The sequence below is a fragment of the Tasmannia lanceolata genome, unplaced genomic scaffold, assembly GCF_043159265.1.
Source record: "Tasmannia lanceolata isolate RefF3 unplaced genomic scaffold, GAP_Taslan_0.1 ptg000012l, whole genome shotgun sequence".
In the NCBI taxonomy this organism is placed as follows: domain Eukaryota; kingdom Viridiplantae; phylum Streptophyta; class Magnoliopsida; order Canellales; family Winteraceae; genus Tasmannia; species Tasmannia lanceolata.
The window spans coordinates 31,317,754-31,336,995 of record NW_027518689.1 but is presented as its reverse complement, the minus strand read 5'-3'; the positions used below and the strand labels follow the sequence as shown (position 1 = coordinate 31,336,995).

Here is a 19,242-nt window from a genome sequence, read left to right as displayed (position 1 = left end):
CGTTTCCATCCCCATCGAAACGAAATCCTTCATATAGACAGAAATGCGACCTCAATAGCATGTAAATTATAGAAGCTTGGTCTGACAAAAGTGCATGGAGAAGCTTGGGTTTTCACATTTTTGCATGGTAAGTGCTTACTCTTTTTTTTTTTTTTCAGGTTTCTTCAATTATGGTGCATATGCAACAAGTAGGCAAAATGATATATGCAACCCCTTTTCTTCCCTAGCCACCCCCTTGTACCGTAAAAAGAGTAGTCATAACTACACTTGAGGAGGGTGGCGTGGGAAGAAAAGGGGGGCTAATATATCACTACCCCTTTTCAATTTGATGCATTTGCACATGGATAGTCTATGAATTTTTCATTTTGCAAGGATTTATGGTTTTAAAAATTGGGAGAAGTATATTTTTGAATAAAAAACTAACATACATGCATGTTATTTTCCGATTTTACTATATGAGAGTTCATTGCCCAATCAACCAATTGATGGAGCTAGATTTGTTTTTATTTCAAATATTAAGTATTTAATTTATTTTTGTTAGATACTTCTTTAAAAATAGGGGAAAATATTTTTGAAAAACAATATATCATATATTCATGTTAGCTTCTAATTTTTTTATATGAGTTATTATTGCCACGGAGTCTATTTTTATTTCAAAAATTAATTATTTAAATTATTCAAAATACCCAAGGCCCTGTTTTCTATGAAATGATTATTGCCACGGAGCCTATTCATGTTGGCAGCCGGCCGTAAACTTTGCCACTTTTCTATGAAATGAATCCTATAGAAAATTACCTTCTTCATGAAAACTTTCTAAAGGATTCATTAGCCGACCCCAACTAGTTTGGGACAAAGGCTTAGTTGAGTTGAGTTGAATTATATCCAAGGACCTGTTTGGATGTGCGGCATATACTCAGAGAGTAGTGGAGTAAGAAGTCAAAAGGGAGGAGACAAGCACTGGATTTGCGAAGAATTACAGTAGTGTATGGCTGCGAGGCATAGACTTGGAGAGTAGGGGAAAAGTCGGGGTGTCATTACCAATATATATATATAATATATATATATATATATATATATATATATATATATATATATATATATATATATATATAAAGAGAGAGAGAGAGAGAGAGAGAGAAGCACTATTTCCAAGATTTTTCAATCAAAATTCTCCATTTTTTGTAGAATTTGGCTTGAAAGTGAGGAGGGGACATGATTGCCACATTGGCACACAAGCAATAATTATGTCATAAACATGTTGGGGAGTCTCCTGGAAGTTCAATGCAATATTGGCAACCAAACAAGGAATCGGCTTTACTTTTCTATCAAAATTCCAATGGATGCCAAGCGTTTGTGCAACCTAACACTGCCCTTTGAATTCTTGTTGGCAATAGTAGTACAAGCTCCTTTGAGCCCAACATTCTCTTCTTTCTTCTTCCTCCTTATGAATGTCCTACCAATCCTTTTTTTAATTTAGGGGCTAAAGATTAACATCAATTTCCCTCCACTTACTCCATATAGTTGCAATCCTAGGAGGGGAAGTGAAGCGAAGCGAAGCAAAGTGAGCCCCATGTGGAGTGGAAGTGAAGTGGAGTGCAAGCATGGTTAACTTTGGCTGACGCATGTAAGTTTTGGCCAACATGTGTCAACATCTGTGGGATCAATGTTTGAAGTTTGATTCCTTGTTATACACCCACATAACAAAAAAGCCACATATCTAGGAAGTATTAATTCTCATTCCATTAACAAGTGATTAACAACTTTCGAAACATGTGATATATCAATCTTTAGAATGAACATTATTGTAGGGAAGAAAATCCTCTCCTCTGGCACATGTGTTGATACATGCTTCCGCTCCCTTGCACCGCTTCAGTCATGAGCAGCCAATCATTTTCCTCCTTTTGTGTATCTTACGATTTCCATTGGATGCTCTAGAAGTTGTACATGTAGGTCTTTATTCTCATCAATGTGTATGAGAGGATGTGCTACATCAGGGTCCCCCCCTCTTTAAAGAGTACCAAAATTTGAGATTCCTAGGCAACTTTTATTTTTCTAGAACTTGGATCGATTTTCCAGAATTTTATGGGAAGATCAATTGGGTTTCTAAAATTCTAGTGGGCCTGCAATTGTTGGAAGATGGAAAAGATCCAATTATAGAAAGATTCTTTAATAAGGAAATACCTAGGATTTTGATGGAGTTAGGTTGGAAGTTTTAGTTGTCTTACAAGTTTACAAGTTTGGTTTGGATGATTCTAGTAGTTTTCAGTATATGTTTATAATGTGATTTCTGGAATCATTCCCGTACTGTTTTTTTTTTTTTTTTTTTTAATGGTTCATTCCCGTACTGTTAAGTGCTCAAAATTAGAAGCAGAGCTATAGTAGAGAATAAAGAGGAAGTTTGGGATCGATCATTAAAGGCAAGTCAGTGCAGGAGTAAGATTTTTCTTCTTATACCTTCTAGAAAGTGTTATATAAATACTCAAGCAGCCTATGTAATGAACAGTTGTGAAGCTTTAATTCTGAGAGAGGGAGAGAGGGTAGTATTACTAGTAGTAGGAATTTCTTTTTATACCTTCTCGAAAGTGTTTTACAAGTACACAAGCAGCTAAGTAATGAACAGTTGTGAAGTTTTAGCGTTAAAGCAGGGAGTAAAATCATTGGTTTCCCATTTTCCAAGTCGATGACCTATAGAAGGGTGCTTTTCTAAATGCTATTAGATGGGAATGGGGGAGAAGCATCCATGGCAGCTAGTAAATCAGACCAAAATGTGGTTGATATTTGCAAGTCTGCGGGATGCGACCTTCACCATGTGCATCATGAAGCCAACATGGATGTGGATATTCTGCCAAAACCAGGGATGTCTAGGGAAGAGCTTTTCACTAATTTTCATTTCTTGTGGTTTTGGTGTTTCCTCTTTGGTGTGATCATCTCAGCCAGCATTGCTTCTAGTTTTTTTTTTCTTTGGTGCTTTTTTTTGTTTTTTTTTTCATGTTAATAAAATCTTGTTATCGCTCAAAATTAGAAAACATTTATAGGGTATGGCTCCAGGAAAAACATTCGCAAAACATTAATATTCTAGTGTATATATTGTATAGCTTCTGGAAATAATTTGACGGCCAAAAGGCAACAGATGCTTTGAATCTGACGATGAGTGAATTGCTTTGACTTTTGGGAAGATAGACAAGTGAAGACCCATGCTGATATAACGAGGAAAGGCAGATGTGGTAGTAAAATTGAGAAGAATTGTTACACATATATCTCAACATCAAGTGCTTTTGATGACATTGAGATATGAATCTTATATTTTCAGGCTCTAAACAATTAATTTTCCAATCAACTCGCTAATGTAATGGCAAGACCATTTGCTGGTTAAAAGACTCTAGAGCTCAAGTTGTTGAGAGGGAAGAAAAAACTTATTTCAGCTCAAATGGTTGGAATGGGAAGAAAATAATATTTCAGTACTATCAAGTTGCTAGTCAACCTGAGGACCTTGGTGACATGGGTCCAAAAGAAAATAAAAGGCATTTTACCCATAAATCTGATATTCCCATAAATTGTGATATGCAATGTACCAGTTAGACTACAAATTTGAATGTGTAAACATTATAAAAGAATACTACAAAAATTAACAAAAACTATCTATAAATCAAATATAACTCCTTTTTTTGCAGAACAACAGGATCCATATTGGGATCCACAGAACTTTGGGCGGAGTTGTTCGCGTTGGAGGGCTCAACTATCACAGGAAGAGCTTGACTCTAAAGGGAAGTGCATCACATCTTGCTTCTCTCTCTTATTTGGCTTGGGTTCTTTCTATTACTATGCTTTTTGGATATCATCAATGAATCTGATCAATCAATCATTCTGGACTCTTGTTCATGTGTCTCGCTTCGCTCGTAAGTTCTGCTCGAAGTGCAACATGTACACTTACGTGCGAGTTGCTATTCAGCCGTAGATCAGGTTCTGGGTTCTTCCCTCGAACTCCCCGAGTGGTATTTCGTAATGTAAAGCGAGTCTAAAGTGGATTCAGGATCAGGGCGGGGGGGGCGTAGGAAGGGCAGCGATCGCGTACCATATAATAATTAGTCTGTCATGGACATGTAAACAAACTGCCAAACTAATATAAATAGAAAACCATAATTTTATTTTATCCATATAAACAAGGTCACCAAATATTGCATCAAGTCAGGACCTACGATGTCTGAAAGAAATATGGTCAGATACTTGATACAAATGAACTTAATTATTACAATGCCTCCCTATTGCATCACTTAAGAATTACATTAAGGCAGCTTTCAGTGTTAACATGGATTCATGCAATATTACTACACATCATCCACTAGATAAATCATAAAGCTTCTTTGTAAGACAGGAAATGACTATAGTTGGAAGAAGAAATGAAAATGATTAATTTTTTAATCAATTACACACTTTATTGATCAAAACTAAAATAATTACAGTGGCTGAGAGAGTGCACAGTACACAAAGAAGCACGGGAAACACCTACACATGTAGGGAATTTTGAAAATAAAAATAATAGCTAAAGAATTATGAAAATGTTTTAGGTTTGATAGAAGACATACGGTTTCAACATCAATGGGATCCATCTCCTTCAGTTTCTGCAAATGATCACCTGAGCTCGGGTCAAAAACACTGCCTATGAAGCTGTAAACTTGAGAAAAATCAGGCATAACTGCATAAAAAGTGAGAGCGTATTATAATGTGCCAATGGATGTACGCACAAATACTCACTAGAGAGAAGTGATAACAAGAAAATGACAAAGGAAAATAATGGTAAGCAATATATAGCTAGAATTTGAATATCCTCCGAGGATTATAAAAACAAAAATTTTGAAGCATAAAACAAAGAGGAAGGAAAATTATGGTGATGGAGATTTCTCTCCAGCCCAAAAGATATTTTGGTACAAAATAATAAAAGAAAATTTCAAAAGCGAGGTAAGGAAAATTTTCATGCATGTTGGACCTTTGAGGGTTCTCCTATTTGGAACTCTTGGAAGGAAGAATGTAGGGTTCTCCTATTAAAATGGGCAGCAGATTTTCAATTGGTGATCGTACTATTGTGTTCTTCTGGCTGGACAAACAATGTTCTGACCCACCTACGGTGGTCCGGTACCAAAATTTCTCTATTGGATTGCCTATGGAGATCTTGTCCGTAAAATTGTTCTCAGAAGAGGTAAATCCTAAAGCTTTCATTTCATATTACTATGAAATCAGTGGGTTCAATGTTGTGTGGTCTCTCAATGAGAGCACCGGAGAAATAGGCTAGGTTATTAGCTGATCTTGATGAAATTTACATATCCATTCCCTTTCTAGAGGCAAAGATGAAGTGGTTTTGGAATTTGATGGTACTGGAGATTTCTCTGTACAATATTTCTATAACCAAGCTCATGCAGATTTCCCATGGATATGGACCCTCCCCCTTACAACTTTTGGGTGCCATTAATATTATTCGCCATATTAATAAAGAGGTTTTAATATCATCAGCGGATGCCCTTATGAAAATTCATGTCATAATGCCTTTGGGTGCCACTATCAATATAATCCCTATTATTTTACGGCCTACATCATAAGCATAACACCCTTGTGACATCACGTCACTTAAAGGCACAAAGGGCCCACTCTTTTTTTAGGGATTTAAATAGGAGCCCTAATTAGAGCCCTAATTAGATTTCTATAACTCTTAGTAGTAGTCATGTTAGGCCTAGTTTATATTTTAATTATTGATGTTTTTAATTGATTGAAGTCCTTAGTTTCTTCTAGTTTTTTAGTAAGTTGTTAAGTAGGACTGTTAGTTGACTTATTTAGAAACTACTAAGGGTATTGTATTGTGCTCTCTCTCTCTCTCTCTCTCTCTCTCTCTCTCTCTCTCTCTCTCTCTCTCTCTCTCTCTCTCTCACACACACACACACACACACACTCTTTTCTCTGCATACTAGCAACCCACGAACAACACATCTGCTCTAAAGAATCCACATTTGGATTTTCTCCCTATTTTCTTCTCCTCCACTAATCCTCATCGTCAATCCCTCCAACTTTCTTTTTTTTCTTTGAAATCTGCAACACCTAGCCTTAATCTTTACGTTTACCCTCTAACAAACCAAACCCTGCACCACGCAAAACTTATACTAGTTTCAAGAACTGGTCAAGGTCACATTTCGCAGCCCATTGTCTGTCATAAAAAACCCTGTAAAGTGTAAACTATGTGACCTTGAAACCATGCAACCAAAACTTATATACCTAAAACACCATTTCCCCCACCAACAGCCCCTCTCACGACCTTAAGCCTTCACATGTAACTAGTAGCAACCCTGAAACTTCATTCTCTTAAAATTGTGAACCTCACAGGTTCAAAAAATCCATTTCCCAAACTGTTGATCACCTGATATCACCCCAACCTTTCTTGACACCTGTCAATTGCCACTTGGCACATGTTACCAGCTTTGACACCTGTCAATAACCTTGACTCCTGTCAAAATTTCTTAAAACATTTCATCATCCACTTTAACCTGTTACAGTCATTTAAAACCTGCAACAGCCCCTACTTTATGACACAACAGTCCACTTTAACCTACAATAACAGATCCCTAAAGCCTATAATAATCCATGTCCTTTACCCTAATCCTCTAATCCATGTCCTTTACCCTAATCCTCTATCTTTAAACTGTTTCTAACCATTACCTTAGCCGACCTATCCAATCAGTTCACTATTTGATTACCAACATCCCTTCTTTAGAACTGATTTATCCTTGAAAATTACATATTGTTGGTTGTCGCCGCATACACTTATTTAACAATGAAATCCTGCAACTACCCATCTATTTTCTAATTGAGCCTAAATAAATCCTAAAACTTTTATTACAAATAATTTACAGATCTCTTACAACTTGTTTAAAACACCACCAGTCCCTCCTATACCTAGGTCAACTCCTTTAAACCTATTTACAGTCGGTATAACTCTAATTTCCTTACCTATCCCCATCTAGTATTTGAACCAAACTTTAATAGATCAACCTAGTTGGATGTCATATGTCAACATAGTATCAGATTTGCATGATTAATGATCTACTCATACCCGCTAATGAGGGTGCTTAAAAGGGAAGAAGAAGAAAATTAGAAATCAAGAACACATCCAAGAGAAGAAGAAGAAAATGGGAGCAATGCTCAACCCAATTGATATTCCATCAATTACATAAGTGATAAGTTAATCTAAATCCAAAATCCCCTCTCAAGATGGTTTCTAACTCTTTAAATAAAAGAAAACCAAATCAAATTCGTTCAAGCTCCTCCACTAGCTAGCTTAGGGACTAACATAACATTAATTGCATTGGAACTCACTAACTTTGACTTTTTTGGCCACCTACAGACACAGTCCACTAAAACTGCCATAACTTTCTAACCACTAGACCAATTTTCGAGCACAAATACTTGTTGGAAAGATATCAAAAAGACCTACAACTTTGTAGTTTACCATTTTCCATAATTCTACCATTTAGAGGTCCAAAAATGAGGTTAAAAAACGGGCCAGCAACATTACTGCAGGAATGCACCTTGGAACTCCACCAAAACCACTTAAACATGACATGGCTGCTATGTTGGCATTGCATCATCATCTCCGGGTGAGAAAGAACTCGCCCACGAGTTCTCATCAAGCTCTCCGTGATAAGTTGTCAAGTCTTTGACATTGAAAGTTGGGTGAACATTGATATTTGGAGGGAGCTCAATCTTGTATGCATTGTCGTTGATTTTCTTGAGAATTCGACATGGACCAATTGTCTTCTCCTTGAGCTTGTTATAGGATCCGGCTGGAAATCGTTCCTTCTTCAAATAAACCCACACAAGATCACCTTCATTAAAGATTTTGATTCGACTATGAGTATTGGCCGCTTGCTTGTACTTCTCGGTATTTTCTTCAAGATTCTTCTTCACTTCTTCATGAATCTTTGTCATGGTAGTAGCAAAATCTTCTGCCTTCTTGTTGGACAACGATGGATCGGGAATGGGTGCAAGATCAAGATAGTGTTTTGGAGTTTTTTCATATATCACTTCAAATGGGCTCTTACCAGTAAAACGATTTACAACATAATTATAAAAAAACTCCGCTTGAGGAAGCACCATATCCCATTGCTTGGGCCTCTTTGCCGCCAAACTCCTAAGCAAGTTTCTCAAAGTTCGATTCACCACCTCGGTTTGTCCATCGGTTTGAGAGTGATGGAGCTACTATAGAGCAAAATAGTACCAATTCTTTTCCACAAGCATCTCCAAAAATGACTAAGGAATTTAGTATCCCTATCCGAAACAATGGACTTGGGAATACCATGATGCTTAACTACCTCATTGAAATAAAGATTAGCAACATAAGAAGCATCCATAGTCTTCTTGCAAGGAATGAAATGGGCCATTTTAGAGAAGCGATCAACAACTACGAAGATGAAATCATTACCTCTTTGAGTTCTCGGCAAGCCAACCACAAAATCCATACTAACATCTTCCCATAGAGCATTAGGAAGTGGAAGTGGAGTGTAGGTACCGGTGTTTTGAGTTTGTCCCTTGCATGTTTGGCATATTCGGCACCTCTTCACATAACGCATCACATCTCGGTAAATGGTCGACCAAAAATACTTTTCTTTTACTAGCAAAACAGTTTTGTCTCTTCCAAAATGTCCTCACAAACCTCTCAAATGCAGTTCTTTTATAACATACTCTCTAAGGGAGCATTTTGGGATGCATAAGCGACTCCCCTTAAAGAGAAAATCATCTTAAAGAAGATAATCTTCATGCTTCCCTTCTTTGCAAAGCTTCCAAATGTCACCAAAGTCTTCATCATTAGCATACATGTCTTTAATGGTATCAAACCCTTCAAGTTGCACACTCACGGAATTAAGAAGAGCCACTCTTTTACTAAGAGCATCCGCCACTTGATTGCACTTTCCGCTCTTATGCTTTAACACAAAAGTATATTCTTGTAAGAAAGAAACCCACTTTGCATGTCTTCAATTTAAGCTTCCTTGATTGTTGATGTGCTTGAGAGCTTCATGATCAGAATTCAAAACAAAATCCCTTTGAACAAGATACGATCGCCAATGCCGAAGTGCTTGAACAATGGCATAAAATTCCACATCATAGGTAGAGTACTTCTTCTTTGCTTCATTGAGTTTTTCACTAAAGAAGGCAATGGGATGACCTTCTTAGCTAAGTACTCCGTCAATGCCCACATGAGAGGGCATCACAATCAACCTCGAACATCTTCTCAAAGTCCGGCAAAGCAAGCACATGAGCACTAGAAAACTTGCCCATTATAAGTTGAAAACTCTTTTCGGCCTCTATAGTCCACTCAAACCCATCTTTCTTCATGCAATCCGTCAAGAGGGCTGATATAGTGCTGAAATTTCTTATGAATCGGCGATAAAATGAGGCCAATCCATGGAAACTCCTCACTTCTTGCAAGCTCTTTGGAGTAGACCATTCTTGGACAACTTTGATCTTCTCATCATCTACTCCAATCCCTGTTGAAGTCAAAACAAAGCTTAGGAAAGCTAGTCTAGTTGTCACGAAAGAACACTTTTTGAGGTTTACATAGAGTTTTTCACCTCTCAAAGTGGTTAGAATAACCTTCAAATGTTCTACATGCTCACTTTTAGCATGACTATAAATAAGAATGTCATCAAAATAAACAACAACAAACTTTCCAATGAAAGGGCGAAGGACTTGATTCATTACCCGCATGAAGGTACTTGGAGCATTGGAGAGACCAAATGGCATAACAAGCCACTCATATAAGCCTTCACATGTCTTGAAAGCGGTCTTCCATTCATCACCCGGCTTGATTCGAATTTGATGGTAGCCGCTTCTAAGATCAATCTTCGAAAATATCTTTGCACCGGCAAGCATGTCAAACATATCATCAATTCTTGGAATGGGAAACAGGTATTTGATAGTGATTCGGTTTATGGCACGAGTACCAACACATACGCCATGTTCCATCTTTCTTTGGAATAAGGCCGGCACCGCACGAGGGCTCATGCTTTATTTGATGTAACCTTTCTTCAACAATTCCATGAGTTGCCTATTCAACTCTCCATGCTCTTTCGGACTCATACGATAGTGAGCCTTGTTGGGAAGATTAGAACCGGGAATCAAATCAATTTGAAGTTGAATGTCTCTTAAAGGAGGGAGTCCATTGGGCAACTCATCAGGTGTGACATCCTTAAATTCCTCCAAGAAAGGTTCTAACTCACTAGGCACATTGTAGGACATTTCCAAATCTTTCGCCACTAGCATGTAAATGACACCACTACTCTCATTTTTTCTTGCAAACATTGATGAAGTGAGAAAATTATTACCCTCCTCTTGTAAAGATTTGAGTGCCTTTTCCTCCTTACTAGGCAAAAGAACAATCTCCATTTTTCCCATTCGAAAGGTATATGTATTTTTACGACCATCATGGGTAACATTTCTATCATATTGCCATGGCCTTCCTAAGAGTATGTGACACACATCCATAGGGACAACATCACACCAAACTTGATCATGGTAATTCTTACCCATAGAAAATGAAACTAAACATCGTTTAGTAACTTTTACCTCATTACCCTTTTTTAAACCATGCAATCCGATAGGGCTTTGGATGTGGTTCGGTTTTGAGCTTGAGCTTATTCACCATGTCATGAGAAACGATGTTCTCACAACTCCCACCATCGATCACAATGATGCAAACCTTGTCATGAGATTTGCATCGAGTCTTGAAAATATTGGAACGGGGCCAATCATCATCGGATTCAACCTTTGGTGTAGCAAGTGCTCTTTGGATCACCAAGCTTTCTCCTTCTTCGGGTTCGATTTCTTCATATGTCATCTTCCTCATCATATATGGGCTGATTTGAATCATCAACAAAATTATCATCATTTTCTTCATCACCGAAGGCCACTACTTGCCTCTTTAGACAATCTTTGAAACGATGGCCAACTTGACCACACTTGAAACAAGCATTTGAATTGTTGGGACGATTTGGCTGATTTCCAGCTTGATGTGTAGGGGCTGATTTTGTAGAATTTTTGTTGAAATATTCGGACCTTGACTTTGTACCTCCACCATGTGAAGATTCACCTTTAGAAGAAGGATAGAGACTACGAATATCCACATACTTTTTAGCACCACGACGAGAAAGCTTAGCCTCGACCTTCAAGGCTAGTTAATAAGCATCATTAACGATCAATGATCGGTGCATTTCCACCTCATCACGAATGGAAAACTTCAAACCATCAACATACCTTGCCACAAGTTGATCTTCACCTTCTTGAATATCATTACGAGCCATGAGTTTGTAGAATTCTTCGGTACAGTCCAACACACTCTTGGATTCTTGGCGTAGGTTGTTGAATTGAGAAAAGATAATTTGGAAAAAATCCAACGGAAGAAATTTCTCCTTAAGCCTTGACTTCATTTTGTCCCAAGAAGAAATCTTACGCTTTCCTTTCCGGATTCTCATTTCTTGAACTTTATCCCACCATGTTGAAGCATAGCCACGAAGCCTTGTAGCCACAAGCTTCACACGTTGGCCTTCGGGTGTCTCCTTGTAATCAAAGAACTTCTCAATGGCACTAAGCAATTCAAGAAACTCTTCGGGTTGTAGACGATCATGAAACTCCCGCAAGTCAATCTTGACGGTGTCGAAATCATGATAGAATCTTCCTAACGTAGCCTCCTCATGAGTATTAACGAAGGGATTCACATCGGATTCATCACTAGAACCTCCACGGCTTGAGCCACCACGCTCACTACGAGCCTCGGCGTTCAAGACGCATGGTAAGTTGTTCAACTTGTCTTCGAAGCTCTTGAAGTTCATCATCTCTTTCATCTCTCAAATCTTCCATCATTTGGTTACCACGCCTTCCTCTACCTCTTCGTGCCGCCATGAAAATCAAATCGAAGCTAGCCCGAAAGAGTATTATTGGCTTTGATACCAGATAATGCGGGTGCTTAAGAAGGAAGAAGAAGAAAATTAGAAATCAAGATCACATCCAAGAGAAGAAGAAGAAAATGGGAGCAATGCTCAACCCAAATGATATTCCATCAATTACATAAGTTTATCTAAATCCAAAATCCCCTCTCAAGATGGTTTCTAACTCTTTAAATAAAAGAAAACCAAAGCAATTTCTTTCAAGCTCCTCCGCTAGCTAGCTTAGGGACTAACATAACATTAATTGCATTGGAACTCACCAACTTTGACTGTTTTGGGCACCTACAGACACAGTCAACTAAAATTGCCATAACTTTCTAACCACTTGACCAATTTTGGAGCACAAATACTTGTTGGAAAGATCTCAAAAAGACCTACAACTTTGTAGTTTACCACTTTCCATAATTCTACCATTTAGAGGTCTAAAAACGAGGTTCAAAAATGGGCCAGCAACATTACTGCCGGAATGCACCTTGGAACTCCACCAAAACCACTTAAGCATGACATGGCTGCCATGTTGGCACTGCATCACCCGCCCTACATCAATTGTTAATAGAGGCTAGGTTTAAATGGCTACTTGGAATCGTAGGATTATGACGGGAAGACACAACCCTATAGATCAAAATTGATATACCATGAGGATTATAGACATCATATTTTGATGAAGTCATTGAAAGAGAATCTGTTGAATGGGAAGAACCATTGTAGACGTATTTGTGGCAGCATGACGTGGACAATAACCAAATGATTTGGATTGTCAGGTAACTTTGGTCGGTTATGCCAAAGAGTGGTGGATGAAATTGGAGTAAAGTCTAATAAAAAACCCACCCATCATTCATTAGAGCAAGAAGAAGGATAAGTTTTTTGAAAACTTTACGCCAAAGTTTCAGAAATGCAAAACGATATGTACTAGAAGGATTCGAGCGAAGATGGTCCCCATTACTGGAGGAGGGTGGATAGTTACAGTTTTCCAAATTCAGGTATAAACCTTCAATTGTTTAGTCAAGAGGCTTCAAGACAAGAAGGGTGACCACAACTTTATCTGTTCCACTAGTCGAGTCCCTTGAATTCTATAGGTTGACTTAAGCATGACTTATATAATTAGGTTTGCATCAAGACAAGAAGTCAGGCAAAATGGCTCTATGAAATATGAAGTCCAAACTCAAGTACATGAATACATTACCAACTAATATATCACACATTGTAATATACTACAGTGATACAATCATATAATAATTGCACATCATACAAATGAACAACTTATATTCGATTTTATGCAATGTTTTGAAAATCGGAATCGGATCATAAATCTTAATAAGGGTCGAATCGTATCGAATCGTAAATCGTAAGATTAAATCAGAAATATATATATATATATATATATATATATATATATACCATGTGATTGGGCAAGCTAGCTCACCATAAGTTTGGTGAGCTTAAGCTCACCAACAGTTTCCTCATTATACATACATATATATATATATATATATATATATATATATATATATATATATATATATGAGGAAATGGTTTGTGTGCAGCTGCACAGATAAGCTATTTGTGCATGGCTGCACAAATCATAGTGGGGGCCACATTTTTTGGGGGATCCAAAGCATTCATTTGGAAGGCCCTTCCATGGATAGGGTGTGTACCAAAAATCAGCCCTATAGGATCATCCTAACCCAATCAAAGTTGGAGGGGAAAATGGACAGACACTGTTTATGCCCATTTTTTCCCTCCACAAATGGCAGGGTTAGGATGAGCCTAAAGGGCTGATTTTTGGTACACATCCTATCCATGGAAGGGCCTTCCAAATAAATGCTTTGGATCCCCCAAAAAATGTGCCCCCCCTATACTACAGTGATACAATCATCTAATAATTGTACATCGTACAAATGAACAACTTATATTCGACTTTATGCAATGTTTTGAAAATCGGAATCGGATCATAAATCTTAATAAGGGTCGAATCGTAAATCGTAAGATTAAATCAGAAATATTATATATATATATATATATATATGAGGAAATGGTTTGTGTGCAGCTGCACAGATAAGCTATTTGTGCATGGCTGCACAAATCATAGTGGGGGCCACATTTTTGGGGGGATCCAAAGCATTCATTTGGAAGGCCCTTCCATGGATAGGGTGTGTACCAAAAATCAGCCCTATAGGATCATCCTAACCCAATCAAAGTTGGAGGGGAAAATGGACAGACACTGTTTATGCCCATTTTTTCCCTCCACAAATGGCAGGGTTAGGATGAGCCTAAAAGGCTGATTTTTGGTACACATCCTATCCATGGAAGGGTCTTCCAAATAAATGCTTTGGATCCCCCAAAAAATTTGCCCCCCCCCCCCCCCCCAACATGGTTTGTGCAGCCACCTATCTGTGCAGCTGCACACAAACCATTTCCTCTATATATATATATATATATATATATATATATATATATATATATATATATATATATATATATATTTTTTTTTTTTTTTTTTATTTTTTATTTTATTTTATTTTTTTTTTTTTTGAATGGTAAATATATATATATATATATATATGTGTGTGTGTGTGTGTGTGTGTGTGTGTGTGTGAGAGAGAGAGAGAGAGAGAGAGAGAGAGAGAGATGAAAAATTATAAACAAATTAGAAGAATACAAAATAGCAAATTATTCATTTTTCATACAAATTCATTAATTCAAATAGAAACTACCATCATTAGCCATTCTTGTAATATGAATTGTTTGGTAACAAACTTGACACATACCGATCATCTATTTCTCATCCAAACCCTTGCATATTGGATAATAATCTTTTAAAAAAAAAACACAAGATCATATGAATCCTCAATCCCAAACATCAAATGACAAATATCAATCATAAAATACTAGAGTCGTCGGTGATGTCCTCATTACAGTCGTCTCCCACCTCGATGTAAGTAATGCCCTCAAGCACATGCACTATGCTTGACTTGTTCGATCCGTTCGAATTCCCACTCCTCTGTCTTCTTCCTTCCAACGAGAGGGATTTCTAAGGCTTCTTCTAATGTAGAAAGGAAACGAGATCTTTCGAAAGAAAGTCTTATTTTCTTTTATACAAAACCTAATTTGAATAAATCACATGAATCGTACAATTTACAATCCAATCGTAAGATTGAAAATCGTAAGATTCATGCAAATTAAGATTCAATCATGGGATTCAAATCGTTATACATAAGATTTGATTTGAATCATAAAATCGAATCATAAATCGTAAGATTTTCAAAACAATGATTTTATGCATATCCCAATTTATTAATCCATTATATATGGATATGGGTAAGATGACCAAAAACAGGGGCTTGTTTACCATAGTGAATGACCATTTAGTGTCTTTGTCATAGTTCCACCATGTCATCGTGGGGTCCCCCAAGTCGGCTCCCTTTTACCTTGGCTGTGTTCTTGTACAAATCTGTGTTTTGCACTACAGAGTCAATCAAAACTCCTTTGACTATCTCGGGTTATGACCGTGTCAATCGAGTACTCAGTCGCGTCAACCGAGTACTAGACTGCGTCATGCCAAGTCGACTAGGACTTTCTTTCGCCACATTCAGACCCACATTCGTGTTTTGAATCACCAGTCTATAGCCAAGTTGACAGCAAACGTGGTGCACTCATTTAAGCCGCATTCTGACTCTCGCTCCCGCTTCAGAACCTCCTCTTCGTGCAGCCCCCGACTATTAGTACCATGATTAGAAAACATCTAAGTTGGTCATCTAAGTAAGGTTGTGGTTTATATGATGTTATGAATCTAAATATTACATGTCTCAACAAATACAAACACTAATTAAGTTAATTAATTTTTTTTTTAAAATGCTCAACTCAACAAAGCCTTTGTCCCAAACTAGTTGGGGTCGGCTAAAATGAATCCTTTAGAAAAATTTCATGAAGAAGGTGAAAGGAATCTACCCGGCTCTAATCCCGGCTCTAGTTGGGTTCTTCTACGTGAATCATTTTCTTCCATTCTATCCTATCCAAGGTCATGTTCTCTGTTTTTTGAAAATGCTAATTAAGTTAATTTATATAATAGAGAGATGTACTAATTAAGTTAATTTATATAATAGAAATACATCTTTCAAATTCTTTAATATTATTTACACAAATTCTTTAATAGAAATACATCTTTCAAATTCTTTAATATTATTTATACAAACACTTCCAAAGTGCTTCTGCTTCCTCACTCTCTTGAGGACTACAGTTTCCACAATCCTGATCTCACACACTCAGTGCAAACTCTAGCTCCTGTGCATGTTCAGAAATACAAAGTGCCATTATTGTATTCTGGTACATCTCCATACACAAGTCAAAGAAGATTTCACATGTACTTTAGTCATGCTTCATATCAATATGTATGAAATAATACTAAGTGGATCCGTAAATATACACAATTTAATTGAAATACAACTATTTGCAGTAAAAGAGCTACTTACCTCGAAGTGGTGGGCCATAATTCCCTTGATCAGTAGCTTCACAAGTGGGCCATGTCCTAGGAGGGCTTTCAGTGCTACTGCAACAGCAGTTATTTACTACAGTAGTCCCTGCATGTCCTATATGATCTGGAAAATTAACTTGTTTAAATACAAGTTTTTGCTTAAGAAGCAATTGTAATTTTGGAACGAGAAACCAGGTTAAATGGGTCAATGAATAAAACCTTTTGTAACATTTGATACACTGACTGGTGGGGCAGAATTGTGGGCCCAGGAAGACACGGCTGTGCTTGTAGTTGTGTTAGAATTCCTAAGCATTGAAGATGAATCTGTCCTGAGAGGATACCCCGGTTCAAGCAGACAGGATGAAGATTGTAATGCCACAGTGGCTTGTGATGGCAACAGAGCTGGCAAATTTCGAAATCTGAGGGCTTGAACTTCTAAAACATTATGGACCTGTTCGTTTAGTCCCTGTTCGTTTAAGATTATGACAACTGATTGTGAATGACAAACCAAATATTGGACTCAAAATTACATTTAAATCTGAGTCCAATAATTGGTTTGGCACTCACAATCAGTTGTCATAATCTCAAATGAACAGGGCCTTAAGATTATGCAACCAATTGTGAGTGCCAAACCGATTTTTGGACTCAAAATTACGTTTAAATTTGAGTCAAAGAATTGGTTTGGCACTCACAATCGGTTGTCACAATCTTAAACGAACAGAGCCTATGAAAACTAAGCATAATCGAGTACAATTATTCTGACCATTTTTAGAGGCTTTTTGTGGATACGGATGGGCTGCTTTCCGTTTGGGACGAGGAGGTGGTACGTGTTCACTTGTCCCATTTTTCTGAACCTTCAGAAAGTACTTCTGAGCATGGCTGCGTATCTGCAGAGAGACTGTGCTTTTACATGTGGGAATGGATGAAAATCTAACAGTACAACAATTTATGGTATTGATAGAGCCGCAGCCTCTTTGGTGGTGGAATGAGCGCTATTTAGAATAAAGCAATAAACATCTATTATCAAAGGAATGATAGAATGAAGGGCGCCCTTGCAAAAAACCAGTTACAAGGGCACCCTAATTGGTCCATAGCAAGCAAAGACATATGAATATGATTATAGTTGTCAACGTCATATCCCTATTTTTTAGTACCCTAATAAATGCACTTTCTTGCTATGGACCAATGAGGGCTCCCTTGTAACTGGATTTTGCAAGGGCGCCCTTCAGTCTATCATTGCTCATATTATCATTAAAAAAATCAAACCTATAGACCTTGTGTTATTTTCCTTCTCTCGACAGAGCCCAAGAAAAAAAATAAAGAGAGCAGCTAGGAAGAAATGCCTGTGTCAGAAAGCTTCCACATAGCTGACAATGCATTAATGAGCATTCTTTATTGACAAAAGTGCCCTTACCTTCTTATAAAATGACAAACATACCTCTATTTTGGTATGCATGGCAATATTAGGAGGTCAGTTTGGGATAGCCCTGACACGAGCGTGTCTTTTGATATCATTTCCCTCAAATCAATGAGGAGCTAAGAGACAACTGAAAAGAACATACTTCATCCTAAAATAACTTGATGGGTTTTATCCATGACTTGCAATTAATATTTGCAACTTAGATTATCATGATAACAGACAGAGTGATGCAGTCGTACCTGAATAACTGTCTTTGAGCCAACAAATGCCTCAATTTTCTTCCAATCGCGATCAAAGCTGAAAACAGTCAAGAGTGGAAACCATATCATGAAAAAAATGGCACAACATCTCAACCATTGGGTAAGGGTTTTATGTTCAAGTCCGAGGCTTGCCATAACAGAGCGAGAGAGTTAGAGAGAGAGTATTGAATGGTGTTTCCTTGTTAATTTTTCAATGATACTTGGTATATGTTATGTAATATGCAAGGTTTTAAATTTCGGTTCAAGATTTCGGGTTTCGGTCTATCACGAAACCGAAATCGATGTAACCCGAAGCAGTAGTTTATTTCGTCCAAAATTTTAGGGATTTCACCCAAAAATTCGGATTTTTGATAATTATTTAATATTATCCTGAAATTTCGATCAAAAGAGAAAAAATAGCCGTTCATTAGATTTCGTCGAATGTCGAACGAAATTTCGAAATTCCAGCAAAAATTTCGGTTTCAGTGAGGACCGAAACGCATTCCGAAACCGAAATTTAAAACCTTGGTAATATGTAATAATTTTCATACACTGTGTCGAACACCAAAAGGGCCAAAGGGTCATATTTTATTGAAGTGTCAGACACCAATGCTCAAAAAGCTTTTGATTTCATGATTTTACCAACAATATTACTTTCCACAACTTACATGCAGATAAATGTACTTTAGCAATAAATATTCTATGCTAGACATAATTGAAAAAAAAAATATTTGATTTCTATGTTCCTAGAAAAAGATAACCAATTGAGAAGAAGTACAGGAGGGGTTTAGAGGCTTATAGGCTTATAGGGCACTTCTTGCTTGCTTACTTGACCGAATTAGAGGTTAGAGGATTCCGTCTCGACGGAACGGCGAGGAAAATATTTGATTTTGTTCACAGAAAAATGATACGAGCTAATCACTTTATCAATTCGAATTGCAGAAATTAGTTCAATCAACATCAAAAGTGGTATCGAGGAGAATGGATCAACAGGTATTGAACACCAACTCTCTTGTATGACTCATAAATAGTATTAGCCATAGAAGACACATAAATAGTATTAGCCGCATAAGTTAATGTCGAAGTCCTAAGAAATCTAGGTGGCAAGGTTTTAAATTTCGGTTTCGGTCATCA

General features: G+C 37.3%; 1 protein-coding gene across 3 annotated transcripts in view; it reads right to left on the bottom strand.

Moving 5' to 3' along the window:
- The window catches only part of LOC143887832 (Homeodomain-like superfamily protein), a 47,032-nt gene that overhangs the window by 13,678 nt on the left and 14,112 nt on the right, over positions 1 to 19,242 (bottom strand). For 2 of the 3 annotated variants that reach the window (XM_077392041.1, XM_077392042.1), the window contains 5 exons: positions 18,109 to 18,166; positions 17,213 to 17,336; positions 16,669 to 16,851; positions 16,448 to 16,573; positions 4,584 to 4,693 (listed from right to left, as the gene is read on the bottom strand). In XM_077392041.1, coding sequence (XP_077248156.1) covers positions 4,584 to 4,693; positions 16,448 to 16,573; positions 16,669 to 16,851; positions 17,213 to 17,336; positions 18,109 to 18,166 — 601 coding nt within the window. The remainder of the gene's footprint in view (positions 1 to 4,583; positions 4,694 to 16,447; positions 16,574 to 16,668; positions 16,852 to 17,212; positions 17,337 to 18,108; positions 18,167 to 19,242) is intronic. The other variant, XM_077392043.1, reaches the window with a different exon arrangement.